The following is an 18,807-nucleotide window of genomic DNA, read 5'->3' as shown; positions in this document are numbered from 1 at the left end:
AATCTTCTAGAGGTACCAGGAATAATTCCATGTGGTTGGCAGGTATTCAAGAAATATCTGCTGAGAAGTGAAGAGCAGGAAATCTTCTAGACTGGGTGTGAATCCCTGCACTGCTTGCTACTTATTCATTGTATGGCCCTTGGCAAACTCCTTAACCTAAGTGACAGTTTCTTTCTGTGAAGAAGGGAGATCATATTTAATGCATGGGCTTTCATGAGGATTAAATGAAATAGGCATGTAAAACTCTTAGTAGAGTGTGTGACACACTGAAAATATTTAATAAATACAAGATATTATGATGAAGCAATTGCTTAGCGTAATGAGAGGATGGTCAGAAAGACCAGATGAAGACAAATATTCCAGCTTTTGAACTTAGGGAAAAGGTCTGCACTGAATGTATAGGTAGGAGAGATTATAATAATTTTTGAAAAAACTTCGAAGTGAAACTTGAAGTAATTGGTTTGTGAACACCTTGTAATCATTAATGACCAGAGACCGGCATGGTTTCAGTACACACAGATTATACAAGACTACATTTTATTTTGCATTTGATTTGCTGGACCTGTAGATTAGGGTATTAAATATAGGTGCATCTGAGTGACTTTTTATTTTGCAGGGTTTCTCACTATGTCCTTATAGAGGATGCACTAATAAAGTTGAGTTAATTGTAATCATTAATATTTTAAACCCATACCCCAAACTCTTTTTTTTTTTTTTTAGATGGAGTTTCACTTTTTTGCCAGGCTGGAGTGCAGTGGCATGATCTTGGCTCACTGCAACCTCCAATTCCCAGGTTAAAATGATTCTCCTGCTTCAGCCTCCAGAGTAGCTAGGATTACAGGCGTGCACCACCAAACCTGGCTAATTTTTGTATTTTTAGTAGAGATGGAGTTTCACCATGTTGGCCAGGCTGGTCTCAAACTTCTTACCTCAAGTGATCCACCAGCCTCGGCCTCTCCAAGTGGTGGAATTACAGGTGTAAGCTACTGTGCCCCGCCCCAAACTCATTATTAATAGACTGGCTACATTAGATTACATAATGAGGACTTGAAAGATAGTGATATTCTAAAATAATAAAAGGAAACTAAAAGTTAAAAATTCATTGGGAATAATAGTAAAGTTAAACAACTCTGTTAAAAAATGATCCATGCATGTACACAGTATAAAATTGTACTTAACTGGAATTCATATGAAAAAGCTCTACGTATTAGCTCATATTGTATTAGCTCAATACAATGTGGCTGCCAAACTGATAAATGCAATATTAGCCTAAAATTCTACTATTCATGTCAAGGGAAGTAATATTGACATAGCACCCTATCTTAGGCTGACCACACCAGAGGACTCCTTCTGGAAACAGCTTTTAATGGACATGTGGATAAACTGGAGCATATCAAAGAATTACAAGGATGGTTGAAACCTTGGGAAATCTGAGTACCTGAGGAATGAAAAACAGCTGGCAATATTTTGCCTGGAGAAAGAACAATGAGAAAGACATGGTCATTGTCTTTGGAGTAGTAGTAGACAGTCTTGCTCAGGAAAGGTGGATTAGTTCCTACTTATTAGGCCCCAGAAGAAAGAAGACCCAATAAATATAATTAAAGAGTAGAAGAATTTAGCTTACTATAGGGAATACATTTCTGACAACCAGAGATATTAAAATTGAGTGGGTTGCCTTGTAAGATTGTGAGATCATGAGCATTGTCAGTGGAAGTATTAAATACTATGTGATGATTTCTTAAAACATTTTTGAGACAAATTTTCCTTTGGTGGGAGTTGGAATTAGGTTTCCTTCAGCCTATCTTCCAACTTATGTGTGATGCTAAAATTACTTTGCCTTTACGCTTTCAGGTTATTCAAGAAATGAATGGAGGGGAAGCCATTAACAACTATAAAACTGTCTATATTGTTTTTTCACCTGCCTCAAGAAGGTCGCCTGGTCTCTGGATAGACATACATTGAATCATTACAAAGGTTATGAGAGTATTTCATCTCTTTTCCTGTTTTTAATTTCAGTATATTGTTGGGCGCACTGGCTCATGCCTGTAATCCCAGCACTTTGGGAGGCCAAGGCAGACAGATCACTTGAGGTCAGGAGTTCGAGAGTTTGAGACCAGCCTGGCCAGCATGGTGAAACCCTGCCTCTACTAATAATACAAAAATTAGCCAGGCATGGTGGCGGGCACCGGTAATCCCAGTTACTTGGGAGGCTGAGGTACGAGAATCGCTTGAACCCAGGAGGCGGAGATTGCAAGGAGCCATGATCGTGTCACTGAACTTCAGCCTGGGCGATAGAGTGAAACTGTGTCTCAAATAATAATTAATAATAATAATAATTTCAGTATATTTTGAGTTCTCTATAGTTGTTATATATAAGTTTTGAAATCTGAAAAAAATAATTAAAAGAGGGAAAAGAATGTTTTCTGACTGGTATATACTCAAAAGAAGGTGGAGGGCTTCAAAAGCAAAGCTGAAGTTTCCGAGGTCCTGAGCCCCTCCCCAGTGGTGCATTACTTTGACCTAAGAACAGTCGACATGTTCTCTGCCTCCTGGCCTTCCCTCTAGGTAGGCATCTGAAACTTGATCTGACTTAACTCCAACCTGTTTCCTTCCCAGGCTTCTCCATCTCACAAATGGCACTTCTTGTTAGCTTTAGCTCCAGTCAAAAATTAGGAGCCATCCTTCTTTCTGCTCCTTCCTTCACCCAATGTATAAAACCCATCTTCAAGTTCTACTGACTCTTCCTCGAAACTAAATCTAACACCTGCCTACCTCTCTCCAGTGATACTACCACTCAAGCTTGAACCTGCAGGACCACTGCCAGGCTCCTAAGTGTCTTCCAACCACCACTCCTATTCCTTCTTCTCCTCATTCTTCACATGGAAGCCACAGAAATATAGAGCTACAGATATAGATATACATTATGCCACTTGCTGCCTTTAGTTCCCTACCATGGCATGTAAGTTATCACAATGTCTGGGTCTTCATGTGATCTCTGCTAACCTCAGGGACCTCTTTGGGCACTGTAATTCAGTCCCACTAGCTTTTATTTGCTTCATCACACTGGATAACCCAACCTCTTGTCCAGGCCCTTTTCAATAGCTACTCTCTCTTCCTGGAAACTACTTTCTCGATACATTGCATGGACGGTTCCTAATTGTGGTCTCAGCCTAAGTAGCATCACCTCAGTGGTGACTTTTCTGATCGCTCACCCTGAAATAGCCTTCTGATCCGCCTGTTATCTCTGTTTTATTTTTCTGTAAGTATTTATCTAAACATTGTTGGATATTTTATTATTTAAATTTCTTCAGAAATTGTCTGCCCACCCCCCGACCCACAACTAAACTATACGTTCCGTTATCTACAGTCCTGTATAGTCGTGTATCCTCAAGCCTATACAAGGTCTGAAGAATAGTCACTCAATAAAGTATATGCTGGGAAAGAAAGGAGAGGGGAGAAGGAGGAAGAAAGGAAGAATGAAAGGGAGGGAGGGAGGGTTGAAGGAAGAAAGGACAGAAGAAATGAAGGAAGGGAGGGAGGGAGGAAGGAAGGAAGCAAGGAAGGAAGGAAGGGAGAGAGGAAGAAAGGGAGGGAAGGGTAAAGGAAAGAACTAGTTTTAACTTCAAATTTTATTTCTTGCAAAAAATAGACATAACCAGTTAATTCTTTTTTTTTTTTTTTTGAAACAGAATCTCGCTCTGTCGCCTAGGTTGGACTGCAGTGGCATGATCTCAGCTTACTGCAAACTCCACTTCCTGGGTTCAAGTGATTCTCCTGCATCACCCCACCGAGGAGCTGGGATTACAGGCGCACACCACCATGACCAGCTATTTTTTGTATTTTTAGTAGAGATGGGGGGTTTCACTATGTTGGCCAGGCTGGCCTCAAACTCTTGACCTCAGGTGATCCTCCCGCCTTGGCCTCCCAAAGTGCTGGGATTACAGGTGTGAGCCACTGTGCCCGGCCGTCATCCAAATGTTTTAAAAAATTAAGGTGATGGGCCGGGCGCGGTGGCTCAAGCCTGTATTCCCAGCACTTTGGGAGGCTAAGACGGGCGGATCACGAGGTCAGGAGATCGAGACCAACATGGTGAAACCCCGTCTCTACTAAAAATACAAAAAACTAGCCGGGCGAGGTGACGGGCGCCTGTAGTCCCAGCTACTCCCGAGGCTGAGGCAGGAGAATGGTGTAAACCCGGGAGGCGGAGCTTGCAGTGAGCTGAGATCCGGCCACCGCACTCCAGCCCCGGCGACAGAGCAAGACTCTGTCTCAAAAAAAAAAAAAAAAAAAATTAAGGTGATGGGATAGGATGAAGGCAAAATAGCATCTTATTCGGATAGTGTAGTCTGAAATTGTTTTTTCCACTGAAATATATTATTCCAAATGAAGAGTCAAAATTTTGATTTTATTCTGTATCTTTGATGATTCTATAATTACAGCAAGGTATTACATTATCCTACGTGACAACTGAAATGAGACAGTTGGCATGGGAGAAAATTCAGGATGTTTGTTGTTAGGTGAACAACAACTTAAAGAACAAACAAGTTGCTCAGGTGGGCATCTTTCTCATTGGAACACTAGCTACAGGGTTCATATTTTGGCATTTTGGTAGGTATTTAACAGATCCCTTATTAGACACAGACAGTTTTAGCTTTATCTGAAGTGGTTTTTAAAAGGTAAGCACCTTCTATTTTGACATTCCACTTAAATTTCTAAGATTAGTGAAGAAATAACTTATTAAGATCAGCTTATATTGAACTCTGAAGATTGTGTTTATATAATTTGTTTATACAGCTCGATGATATTTTAGGATCAAAGATTCCCTTTAATACAAAATATTTATTATTATACTATCAATATTATTAAACCACCATAATACTTATCATAGAAATTAATATTATAAACAAACGTTTGAAGTAATGAGGCTTTTGAGATTTAGAAAAAGAAAAACTACAAGCACCTATTGAAGAAAATGATGATAGATGGTAACATTTTTCTCAGGAATCTCCCTGCAGCTGTGCTTATATTCAGTTTTCCAAGCTCAACCAAGGTCTATTCATATCTTTCATTACACCCGTAAGAGTTTTTACTTCCTCCTGTGTAACACTGCACCAGTCACAGATTTTATTTGAGAGAAAAATAGACTGACAATGAGTGGGAATCAATTTAACATCTGTGTCATCATGCTTTTAAACAAGAGGTCATAGCAAGGTTTTTTGGATATGTTATCTCAGTTTGGAAGTGACAGCAAGTACTCATGCTATCATGCTAAATAGTAGTTGTCAACTTACCACCAGCTTCTGATGGCAATTTATGTTACTGTTGCTACACAGCATTCCAAAACCTCAAGTATATATTTCATACGGTTTTCAAAGCACAAAGTGTTCAAAAGAAAAAATATCCTGTGGCAACATGTTTCAGAAGTAATAGTCTATGGTACAACTGAATAGCTTTATTATTGGAATTGAATTATTAACTCATATTTTCAGGTGTAACAAGTAATTTTTTATCTAAAAATGTATAAACAAGCTAAATACATAATCAACATAATAATCCACAAAAACAAAAATCATACCTCAGTGATGATTCATATTGAAGCTGATCTAAATCAAAGTATTTGAATTAGAATATGATTGAGATCCACATAAAGCCATTTGTATAGAATAACATTACCTCAAGTATATTTCGCTTTGCAGCTAATTAATACTGTATAAATGTGAGAATGACTTGCGTATATCAGCTTTTTAATTTACATTTTAAAAAACATCTACATGTTTTTTTCTTAAATTCTTACAAAATTTATACAGAATCATGATTCTCTGAATCCTCTCCGTCCTTCTTACCTACATAAAGCCTAATTTTAATGATTCTTAATTGGAGTGACTTTTGTCAATATTGTATATTTATGATACATATATATGATATGTTAAATACATATATTATACAATTACATTTTTATAATGACTGTGATATCAGGCCACGATAATAAGAGTGCACAGTGATCAACATTTCTATTTTTATTTCTAAAATCCTGGAATATAAAGCACCGTAGGAAGATAGCTGAGGAATGGCCTTTACCATGAGTGCATAATAGGGCTGCATTTGATTCTATTCGCTAAATAAAATGAGAAGTGGGTGAGAATGTCATTTGGTTCTAATTCTAAAGGTGAAATCAGATGTAGTGAAAATGATCTAGGAAGTTTTCTTAAGTATCTCCTAAGTACTATACAGTATGGTTTTGTGAATATCAACTTTTAAGTGACTTTACCCGTATTCGAACTCTTAATTGGTCAATGTTTTACTGTGTCCGTTTCATTATCTAGTATTTTTCCTAGAGGATGATAGTAACACAATAACATATCCATTGATTATCCACTTGAATAACATTTATCCTTTTGTCAGACTGTCAGGAAACTTAAGTTCATTTAACACTTGTTTTCAGCTTTAACCAATCTAAATCTGCTTAAAGACTGATGGTTTTATTGCTGACTGTTCTTCCAGTGGCTTGCTTTCTTTTTATCCTTCTATTTCCCTCTTTTCTTTTCTGCTTTTCATCCTCCAGGCAAGAATAGTTGAATGCTATGAAGTTTAGATCCCAGTTTTGGTTTTTTTGTTGTTGTTGTTTTCTCTTTTTTTTGCCTTTTTCTCTTCTTTTACTTCATTTAATTGTGCTTTTAAGTTTGGCCAATATGCCACTTCTTTTGTATAATATTGACAGCATTAAGGCTGTGTTTGATTACAGTCCATGTATTTTCTTAATACGGACAGAAGAAATAAGGTACTACTGGGGAATACTTTGGTCCCATTAAGTTAAACTATTTCTGTACCACAAAGCCGTGAATATCAGATGATAGGTTCTTGTGTTTTATCTTTTACTTTCAAAATTATCTCCTTAGATTTAACAGAAAGAAAAGCAGGATGTTCCTTTTCAAAGTATGTGCATGTATTTCTTGAGCATCTCCAACATGCCAGTCACTGTGTTGGGTACTGAGGATGTAAATTAACATCAGAATTCCTTCTGAAACATGACTTCTCCCGCTTGATCTATTCTTTTTTCTTATTTACTTAAAATAGTTAGGGAATTATCTCCTTGTGTAAAAGGATTTAAAATAGTTGTTGCATGTATAAACTCTTTTTTCTGAATACTAATGTCAGCCTCCTAAGATTCATGTGCATGTAACGGCTGAAAGGTCACAATAACATTCCCAGATTTCAGTGCCAGATGTGTCTGTATGGCAGAGCATGCAGACCCAAACTCATTCTAGCATCTGGTTAAACACATTCCATATCCGGTCTTAACCATGTGTAAATATAATTAAGAGCAAATGGGAAAATAATTTTCTTCCTCCCCCTTTTTTTGTTCCATTGACAGTGTAAATAAGTATTCTAAAGGCACCAAATTTATAACTGAAATACTCAGATTAACTTTTTAATTCTAGGCAATTATCACATGGTTGACAAGATAAGGCAATGCTTAGAATAGATTGCATGCTACATGAGAATGTAAATAGAGGAATAGGGATTCAGAGAGGGACTGATCACTTCTGGTTGGAATGATCAAGGAAAACTTCATAGGGGAAATAGAAGCATGAGCCTTAGCAGAAAAAAGAGATTCAGTAGGTGGAGTTAGTGAAGAGTATATCTTAGTTGAATGAAGAGAGTGGGGGATAGGGAAGAAGAATGTGAACAAAAGCAAAGAGCTGGGAAAAGGCAGAGTAATTGGAGGGAGCAATTAGTACAGGTCCTGTGGTGAGATTGATAATAGGTAACCTGGAAAGCCAGGTTAGGCTCAATGTGAGGAAACCTGGACTCTAAATTATAGACTTTGTACTATATACAGTTGAATAAAATGCAGTGACATGCTGAGAGTGATTTTTCAAGGAAGACTATGACAGAGTATGTAAATGTAGACTGTGGGAGATAGGAGAAGTCAAAATGAAATAGAAATAAAAGGTAGGTTCATTTTCAAAGGAAGACTTGATAGAAGCAGGGGCTACGTGTGGAGATGTGAGTCACAGGAAAGAAGTTATAGAAAACTACAGGTCGGGCATGGTGGCTTACACCTGTGATCCCAGAATTTTGGGAGGCTGAGGCAGGCAGATCACTTGAGCTCAAGAGTTTGAGACCAGCCTGGGCAACATGGTGAAAACTCGTCTCTACAAGAAATAAAATTGAACCCAGGAGGATGAGGCTGCAGTGAGCTGTGTTTCCACCACTGTACTCCAGCCTGGATGACAGAGTGAGACCCTGTCTCAAAAAAGAAAAGAAAATAAAGACTACAGTTTTGAATTTAGATAGCTAGGAGAATGGCAATATAATTAAAGAAATTCAGGAACACGAGTAAAATATGAATACAATTTTGGATCTATTGCATTTGAAATGACAATAAGACTTCCAAGTGAAAAAGATTTTTGAATATGTGATACTGAATAAAGGTAATGATTTGTAACTGTTGGAGCAGATGAGATTCCCAAATGGTGAAATATGAAGACAGAAATATAATTGTAAGAACAGAACTTTGAAGTCCTTAGTTAGGGGATGGGAGGTCAAAATACAGCCAGGGAATAACAGAAATAAACTGTTCAAGGTGGACAATCACCTGTAGGGCTTTCCATGTGGAGAATGTGCCTTGCTTTGTTTCCCGGACTTGTTCCTAAACTTAGGGGGAAGAATTCAGTCTTTTGTCATCAGGTATGTTAGCTGTAGGTTTTTTATAGGTTTTATAGCCCTTTAAAGGGCTGAAGAAGTGCCCTTCTATTGCTAGTTTACTGAGACATTCTGCAGTGAATGAATGTTATCAACTGTTTTTTTTCTGCATTTATTGGGCTCATCATATGGTTTTTCTTTTTTAGACTTTTGATGTGCTAAGTCGTATTGATTGATTTTCTAATGTTAAGACAATTCTGCACAATCATGCTGTATTATTTTTTTTTATGTTGCTGGCTTCTATTTGCTAAGAAATATTTTTATTTCTATTTTTAAGGAAATACACATCTAGGTCCATGAGTAATAATGGTGTGTACTTTTTTTGGTAGTATCTTTAATTTTGGTGACAAAGTAATGCTGGTATAAAAAAAGAATTAGGAACCCGGCAGGTGGAGGTTGTGGTAAACTGAGATCATGCCAAGCTGAGATCATGCCATTGCACTCCAGCACTCCAGACTGGGCAACAAGAGTGAAACTCTGTCTCAAAAAAACAAACAAACAAACAAACAAAAAAAAAGTGGCCAGGCGCGGTGGCTCAAGCCTGTAATCCCAGCACTTTGGGAGGCCAAGACAGGCGGATCACGAGGTCAGGAGATCGAGACCATCCTGGCTAACATGGTGAAACCCCGTCTCTACTAAAAAATACAAAAAAAACCAGCCGGGCGAGGTGGTGGGTGCCTGTAGTCCCAGCTACTCGGGAGGCTGAGGCAGGAGAATGGCATAAACCCGGGAGGTGGAGCTTGCAGTGAGCTGAGATCCGGCCACTGCCTGGGCGACAGAGTGAGACTCCGTCTCAAAGAAAAAAAAAAGAAAAAAAAAAAAAAGGAAGTGTTCTGTCCTCTTTCATTTTCTAGAAGAATTTGTGTGTGAACAGTTGGTATTACCTCTTCCTTAAATATTTGGTAAAATTCCAAGTGAAAGCATCTTGGCCTAGAATTTTCTTAGGAAGGTCTTTACCCATGAGTAGATTATAAGGCTATTCAGAGTACCTCTGTTATTCTAAATGACTTTTGGCTGGTTTTTGTCTTGTAAGGACTTTGTTTCTCATCTAAAGTATCCAATTATTTGGCTTCAAGATAAGCATATTATTAGTAACATTTTAGTGTCTGTAGAATCTATTGTGATGTTTGTCCATTTCATTGACATCTATTTTCTATTTATTCTATCTTCTCTTTATTTTTTTTCTTTTTTTCTGCTTTCTTTTAAAATCATTATTGTCATTTTTATTCCATGAAGTAGATATTTTTTAGGATAAAAAGAATGAAAATGGGAGCTCTGATATCTCATAACTGAAATTCTCTCAATAAACTGAGATGTGTAATCACAAGCTGAGGGTGGTGAAATGTCAGAATCTTGCATAGAGAAGGTTTAGAATATTTGTTTTGGGAGGTGTCTTCAGGAAATAGCAAGAGATTAACATGGATTGCCAGCCATTAGAAGGACCCAGCTGAAGTAAACATGTTAAATAATATTATTTGGATAACTAAGGTGTATAGTAATCAAATCTGAAGATCTGCCTCCAAAATAGGACCTCAAAGTTGGAAAATGTGAAAAAAATTTTTTTTTTTTTTTTTGAGATGGAGCTTTGCTCTTGTCACCCAGGCTAGAGTGCAATGACGCAGACTCGGCTCACTGCAACCTCTGCCTCCCACGTTCAAGCAATTCTCCTGCCTCAGCTCAGTCTCCTGTGTAGTTGAGATTACAGGCGCCTGCCACCACGTCCAGCTAGTTCTTGTATTTTTAGCAGAGACGGGGTTTCACCATGTTGGCCAGGCTGGTCTCAAACTCCTAACCTCAGGTGATCCAACCCCCTTGGCCTCCCAAATTGCTGGGATTACAGGCGTGAGCCACTGCATCCAGCCTGTGAAAAAAATTACAGTGGAATTACCATGGTGGTTAGGTTAGTTCATATTTAAATTTTATGTAAAATAAGATCCAACCATATTTTCCTTCAGGAAGGTTGAAGATATGAGCTTCTTTTAGACAACTGCATTTTTCCAAGAGTTCAGAACTTTGAAATAATTGACAGCTGTCTTTTCTAAATATTAAGCACTCACTTGATTACACAGGGCAGATGGTGCAAGGGGTCACCGACGTAAGTTGAGCGAAGTTTCTCTCATTTTCTAATAACTGAGTTATCTGAAAAGCCAGAAAAAGGTGGAATAGCTGGAAGGCGTTGCTATTGTTGAGTGGAAATAGAATGAGTGGAAAATTGGCAAACCAACTGGATATTTTGTGGAAATAATGGTTTTGGAAACATATTTGCAAGAGTCGGATAATTATTCTACTCTTTGAACTGATTACAATTTGTATTGTATTGCAAAAACTGATTGCTTGGATCATGTAATGAAGTATGAGTTCAGTGAAAAGGCATAGTTAACTAATCGAAATTTCTCGTTGTCTACAGACATTGTTATTTCATTTACATATTGAAAATCTATGTGATGAAAAATGGGAAAATCACAGACTCACAGGAGTATTTCATTTAAATTGCTTTCACAATTGCAACCCAGTTCTCAAAATAAGAATTTTGACAAACCTCAACTTTGGCAGAAGAAAAGTAACATTTTATGTGAAAAAATGACATAGCTAATTTCTGGAGACAGAAAAAATAAATAAAAATAAATGTACCCATCCTATGCCAGCAGTGGCCACTACGCTGTAGAAGAGTGAAAAAGGATCCAGACTCTGGGGCCAGAGTGCCAGGGTTTGAATCCTGCCTTTCCATTTACTATCTGTAAATCCTGGGCAAGTCACTTAGCCTCTTTGTTCTTTGATGTCTTCATCTGTAAAATGGAAAAATAGTTTTATCTAATAGATTTGATTTGGAGATTAGTTTAGTTAATACATGTAATAGGTGTAAACAGGGCCTGGTGCATACAAGAAGCTGTAGCTATTGTTAACATTGTGAAGAAAGGTGAGTTAGACTCTGCATTGCCAATAATTTGGGGTTTTAACATACTAAAGAAAATCTAGATGTGGTACCCTGGATGGGAAATACATGCACACTTGATAATTACCATACAAAGGTGCTAGGAATAAAAATGCCAAATGCCATCTATTTGAGTATGACTTTTATAGACAATGTGAGGTTTTGTCTTGTATATTGCATTTTCTCAGTCGAACATAGCAATCAATTCTTCAAATACAATTTTACTGTTAGTAAAAGTAATTATAATTATGTTTCAGCATGTATATTCTAAAGCAACTGTACAACTTCTCAAAAATAAAATATCATTAGGTACTGGAAAACCAGAAAGTCTGTCATTAAGGCAAATTTTGTGTCTTTTATAAGTGACAAAAATTAATACTGTGATTTTGATGACTCAACAGAGTAGGTGAATGGTAAAAGGCATAAGAAGATATTTTGGTGATAAAACCAAACTATGGTGCAAAAGAGAAAATATGTATCGAATGGGCGCTAACCATGTAGGCAGTTATACCCCTGCCCATGTTATCTCATTTGTTTATTTTTCAAAATCTATAAAATAGGTATATATTATCCCCATTTTAGTAATGTTAAAACTAAAGCTTTCAGAGTTTTACTTCAACAATTCTTTAAGGCTGTTTAAGAATACAGCTGGGAGTCACATCCTAGTCATTTTCTTCCAAATCCCATGCTCTCTCCGCTGCACTGGTCTGCCTCCCAGCAGTGATAGGTACACTGGCCAGGCGCGGTGGCTCACACCTGTAATCCCAGCACTTTGGGAGGCTGAGATGGGCGGATCACGAGGTCAGGAGATTGAGACCATCCTGGCTAACACGGTGAAACCTTGGCTCTATTAAAAATATTTAAAAATTAGCCAGGCGTGGTGGCGGGCGCCTGTGGCCCCAGCTACTCAGGAGAATGACGTGAACCCAGGAGGTGGAGGTTGTAGTGAGCAGAGGTCGTGCCACTGCACTCCAGCCTGGGTGACAGAGCCAGACTCCGTCTCAAAAAGAAGTGATAGGTACACCGTTGAAGAAATTTAGTACACAAATTATGGCTACTCCCCCAAAACAAAGCTTCCCTAGTTTTTCAATAGCGTGTAATTCAACTAGTTTTGTTTCTTTGCATATTTCCCATTGCATTTTATTTTAATAAGAATATGCCATTAACAGTCATATTGAAACAACCTATAATCCGCACTTGCCCACATCTCTGCTCTTGTGAATGGTGAAGTGGGGCTCCACCAGGAGTTGGAATGAAAAGAGTGATGACCTTAGGGCTGATTCTGGCTTTGCTGCTAACTAGCTATTAAACTTTTTTTGTATACATGCTAACTTTGCGGTAAGACATTTCATAGTGCTATAGTCCCTCTTTTAATTTTTACAAGGAAGGAAAGGCACACGATAGTATCAAATGTTCATTCATTCCATCTCTTGATGCTCTATGATATTATCAATGTACACTATGTTTTCCTGAAAGGTCAGAAGTTCAAAGATGGACTCGTTTCCCAGGGACCTGATTCCCCAGTTGGAGTACTCCAGCCCCTTGGAAATTCCCGGGATTTAGGAAATAACTCTAGATAACAAGACTTTGTTTTTAAAGGTCCTATAAATTCTTTTCTCTGTATTAAGGTAGCCTGATTTTTCTTTTCCATATTTTCCATAGGATTATTTTACAAATGCAAATAGAGAGTTGAAAAAAGATACTCAACAAGATTACCATCTAGAATATGCCATGGAAAATAGCACACACACAATAATTGAATTTACCAGAGAGCTGCATACATGTGACATAAATGACAAGAGTATAACGGTAAGGCATCTATGAGTGAATGCATGCATTAAAAAAATTGTATATTTACACTTGTGAAGCACTTTAAAGAATAAGAGAAACAAATAATATAGTCTTTTTTTGTAATATTTTTGAAATCTTTTTTTGTTTTGTTTTGTTATTTAATTTTTTTTCTTTTTTACTTTTTTTAGAAGCCAAAAATGTATGACTGTAAATTTCAATAAAATCCATTTTTTGTGTGAGTTTAACATTCTGAAGATCCCTTTAAAATTTGTATGATTTAGCTATAAATACATTTTGGTTTCTTCTCCATAAAGTTTGAAAATACACAACAGATAAATGTTTGAAGAAATGCATTACACAAGAAAGAATTATGAATCTGAATATTAGGATATAATTCATCTGATTTGTAATGGACTCATCTTTGTAAATTTCTAAAATCAAGATGAATAGGTGGCTGATTATAATTGCCCACTGGCATATTAAATGAGATTTCTTATTTTCAGACTTCATGCAAAAAATAATATATTTATGTGCATTCAAATTAAATATTTAGAAGATATGTAATACTTCAGAAATTTCCATGAATTGCTTGGATTAATTTTATTTTGTATAGACCAATACAATTACCTTTTTTTGTAGATCAAAGCTTCAAAAATGGGAATGTAAAAAGTATGAAGCAGTTCTGATTAGCATTCAGCATAAAGAGTAAACGAGGCAGAAAAATGCATGCAAGAGAGGGATTACTTTTTATGCAATATACAGTGCAATTATACTTTAATTGGAATAATAATTATAGTCATTTGACTTATTAAGAAAGAATATAGCAAAGAGAACGTTTAAAATAAATAGCTTTTGCTTTATTATTTATTTCCAAAGTTCTTATTACAAAGATCTGGCAAAAACACCTTTATCTGTGGGAAGATTGAACAATTTCTTTACACCCCTCAAACCCTCCCCACCCCATAGCCCTTTGGGCAGTCTCTCTTGGTTGCTCAATGGAAACCAATTTCATCTGACAGTACTTTCCGTAGTTGTGGTAAACCAGTCCCTAGGAAATTCCCCGGTTTCATAAAATGACTATAGATTAACGATAGTGTAATTAAAAAATCCAGAATTAGAAATCCTTCTATATTTATACTTTCTGTAAATTTATATGTATGACTAGGCTAGTGCCTAGGAAAACATCTGTAAAAGGAAAAGTCTTAGGTAATTTTAATTTTTATTGTATTAATTTATTTTTCCCTAAAATATTCCATGGCATTTAATTTTCCAAAGTCTCTGCTGCTGAACAAGAATATTTGTTTAGAAGCTACCAGTTGCAAGTTTAAAGTTTTGGCATGACAATGATTTATTGTTGTCATATACTTAAAAGTGTAATTACTGAGTCAATTGTCCTTCAGTATGTTTTGGAACACATAATCTTGCATGCTGAGAGATGATTCCTTCCAAAAAGTGACTCATATATTTGGACCCTTAATGAATTAATCAAATTTGTGCAATTAATATTAGAGACCATGTTGAGAACTCCAAATGTCATTATTGTCTTTTCTTCACTTCTATATCTTGTTTACAATAGAGTTCTTTAAACTTAACTCAGTGGTAAGGAAAGTGCTCTCATGAGACCTAACCATGCCCATGTCTGATCCCCAGGATAGCACTGTGAGAGTGATCTGGGCCTACCACCATGAAGATGCAGGAGAAGCTGGTCCCAAGTACCATGACTCCAATAGGGGCACCAAGAGTTTGCGGTTATTGAATCCTGAGAAAACCAATGTGCTGTCTACAGCCTTACAGTACTTTGATCTGGTAAATCAGGACGTAAGTGTTTTCAGGTTTTATGATTATAGGGATGGGCTTATTCAAAGTGTATATGAACATTTTTGCTTACATTATTGTATTCAGGCGCATGTTAAGAGAAGGTGACTTTGTGTCTTCCTCCCCTTTTTATTAAGACAGGTCCCCATCCCGAGCAAAGATACGACATATTGGTGCCAAATGTTTAAGATTCCTGTGTTCCAAGAAAAGCATCATGTAATAAAGGTATGTGACTCATTCATAGGCTAAAACTAATTTGCATGAATGGAAGAAGAAACTGATGTGTTACTATAATGAAAACAGTAAAAAATATAGAAATGTTTTTCAATTATTTGAAAGATTTTTAGAGAAAAAAGAGCTGGCTTGGCTCACCTGCATACTGTTTCAAGAGTCTGAAAGCTTGGATTACAGCTAATATTTTGGTTATTTCCTAATTTTACATGTCAAAGGTACAAGTTTTGGTATGCACGTGAACACTGCTAATTATTATTTTAGGCAACATTTCTACAATTGGAATTACTGGAATTGCAACTTAAAGTAGTATGTTTACATATTGGTAAATTATACCCATAAAGCTTACATTCCTCACCAATAATGTTTGAGAACATCTGCTTCATTGAAAACACTGGATACTGTCATTAAAAAACAGTTATAATTTTTTTTGAAAATAGAAGAAAGAAAATTAGTGAATTTCTACAGAAATAAAAAAATACAGAATTGGGTAGTAGATAAACCCAGTTTGCCTCTGCCATACAATTATTTTTCCACCCTTCTGGAATAGGCCTCCCAGAACTTTTGCATCTACTTAGTGAATGAACAAATATTTTTTAAAAGTTACAAGTCCTTGGCTTTGTGCTAGTAATTGTTGACAGTTCCACAGAGGCCAAAGGTATGACACATGCTCTCAAAGAACTTACAGTGAGATTGGGGAGACATGGCCAAGACACAAGAAAGAATAAGATAGAATTAGATAGTGCATACGGAACACTGTAAACATTCAGAAGGCCAGACATTGCTCCCTTTCTGTCAGTCCCCAGACTATGTAATGAAGCGGTGTGGATAAGGAATGAATTGCCAGACTCTGGAATCTAGAGGGAAATACATGGGTTTGAGAATCGTAAGTCCACCCTTTAATTAAACTATGTGCTCTCAGGTAAGTCACTCTGGGGTAATGCTGTAGCCTTAGGTTTTCTCATCTGTAAAAGGTGGACAGTCATAACACTTTTCCTATCAACCTCAAGACATTTTAGCAGAGATAGAAACACTGAGCACATTTGATAAGTTTATTTGTGGCTTAAATTTGTTAATTTCTAATATATTTCCCTAGTTTCCTTTTGTTTACAAATATTTTTGTTTACAGTTCTGCCTTTGGTTTACAAAATGATTCATAACTACATACAGAGGCAAAGGGGGTGGCTTTAGGGAATGTTATTGAGTTAATAGGTAGTCCTAACTATTTATAGGATATTTTTGCAAACAGGAGACTTACCAACAGTGTGACAGCAGGTGAATCTTTTACCTCTGTGCAATAAGTTATTTTCTACCTTGTGTATGGAAAAGGGGAATGCAAATTCTAATTTTGTATAATTAATACCATGCCTAAGTCCTTCCCTTGTACCAATGAAAAGTCTTTCTCAGGAAGGAGAATATTTCATTTATATGTACTGTATGTCATTTGCAGTAAATTTAATTGGAACCTGGCTTAAGAGACAAATGTAAAACTGTAGATTCAGAAATAAAAACAAGTATTTCAAACAATCGGTCCTTTATCCACTTTTTGGCGAACATTAATTGTAAATTTCTTAACCACTTACTGTTAATGCATTTTTATTCTTGCCATTGTTAATGCTAATAATTGAGTTGAATGGTATAAATTAATTATGTATGTTTCAGAGAGGTCAGTGTATGTTTCAACCCTCTATGTAGGATATTTGCTTGGTACCTCATCTTTCTTCGCTAACTTTCCTATATGAAGCATATCAAATAATACTCAGATAAACTTTCTTATAAGAAGCATATCAAGTAATTCTCAGGTACATGAACTTATAATTAAGTACTTTTGGGAATACATAGCTGTCTTTAGTAGACATTTGTATCAACATGAAAGGCATTGGAGCATTTTTTGCAATGTTTGGAGGTCTTCTAGACAACAAAAGTTCTTTACCTTGAGCAAGAGGGGATTTGAGGGAAGGACAGTAGGTCACAAGGGAGTGTTCATATAAACTTCTGTTGTTACAGGGGACAGAGGTTTGGTGGCTAGAATTTAAAATCCTATTATTATGTGAGAATACTACTTATGGGATAGATTCCTTATCTTGCTAAACCTTAAAATATTTTAAAGTTTATTAAGTATTATGAAACATTTTCCTTGAAAATGAACTCAAATAGGATATTATTCAAAAAACAAAGAGAGCTCTACCGAAAAAATAAATTCAAAATATTTAGTAATATGTAAGTGGTTTTAAGGCAGCCTTTCAAAACCAGTTTTCATTTGCAACTTATTCAAGCTTTCAACAAAATTCTAATGATGTAGAACTCATAAATCTAGGAATTGCCTCAAGTTGTCTGATTTCCATGCTCTTTTTTCTAGTAGAGATAATTTCTAATAATTTAAGAAAAGCATATATTGTTTTCATAAAATCAAAGACTCCTATGTTTTGAAAAGCCATCAGTTAAGGGCTTCTCCTTATTCTTTATTTTAAGTTCCATAAATCACTGTATCAAAAAGCCTCAGTCCTTTTCTGCTGCAAACAAAAGGTACTTTCACAGAAATGAGAAGATTGATTTTATATCGTATTGTGTGGTGTGTCATTTGCAGTGAGTTGTAAGAATATCGATTATAGTTGAATTGTGAGAAATCAGTTTCATTTTCTTGTGTCTAATTCACACAAAGAATTCGTTTGTATTTGCAGTTTAAATGTTGATAGTGCCTAGACCAACTTATCTGCGCTTCCAGGGGTTAAGTTGCCTATGATCAACTGTGATCTGAAAATATTAAATGGAAGATTCCAGAAATAAACAATTCATAAATTTTAAGTTGCATGCCTTTTTGAGTAGCTTGATGAAATCTTGCACTGTCCTGCTTCATTCCAGCTGGGACATGAATCATTCCTTTGTCCAGTATATTCACACTGGAAATGCTGCCCATCCTTTAGTCACTTAGTAGCCATCTCAGTTATTAGACTTACTGTTGCAGTTATCAGATTGTCATGGTTTCGGAGTTCTTGTGTTGAAGTCACCCTAATTTTCCTTAACAGTGGACCCCAAAGCACAAGAGTAGTGATGCTTGCTAGCAATTCAGATATGTCCAAGAGAAGCCATCAAGTGCTTCTTTAAGTGAAAAGGAGAAAGCTCTCAAGTTAATAAAGAAAAAAATAATAAGGTTGCTAAGACCTATGCTAAGAATGAATCTTCTCTCTGTGAAATTGTGAAGAAGGAAAAAGAGACTCATGCCAGTTTTGCTGTCTCACTTCAGACTGCAAAAGCTATGGCCACAGTGCATGATAAGTGTTTGTTGAAATGGAAAAGGCATTACATTTATGGGTAGAAGACATGAACAGAAA

The 18,807-nt window shown here is 36.4% G+C and overlaps 1 protein-coding gene across 1 annotated transcript in view; it reads left to right on the top strand.

Annotated features, from left to right (window-relative positions):
- The window catches only part of MOXD1 (monooxygenase DBH like 1), a 103,627-nt gene that overhangs the window by 12,967 nt on the left and 71,853 nt on the right, over positions 1–18,807 (top strand). The window contains exons 2-4 of the mRNA XM_023230631.2: positions 13,301–13,447; positions 15,080–15,247; positions 15,386–15,469. Coding sequence (XP_023086399.1) covers positions 13,301–13,447; positions 15,080–15,247; positions 15,386–15,469 — 399 coding nt within the window. The remainder of the gene's footprint in view (positions 1–13,300; positions 13,448–15,079; positions 15,248–15,385; positions 15,470–18,807) is intronic.

The sequence above is a fragment of the Piliocolobus tephrosceles genome, chromosome 5 (assembly GCF_002776525.5).
Source record: "Piliocolobus tephrosceles isolate RC106 chromosome 5, ASM277652v3, whole genome shotgun sequence".
In the NCBI taxonomy this organism is placed as follows: domain Eukaryota; kingdom Metazoa; phylum Chordata; class Mammalia; order Primates; family Cercopithecidae; genus Piliocolobus; species Piliocolobus tephrosceles.
This window is presented reverse-complemented; position numbering and strand designations above follow the sequence as displayed.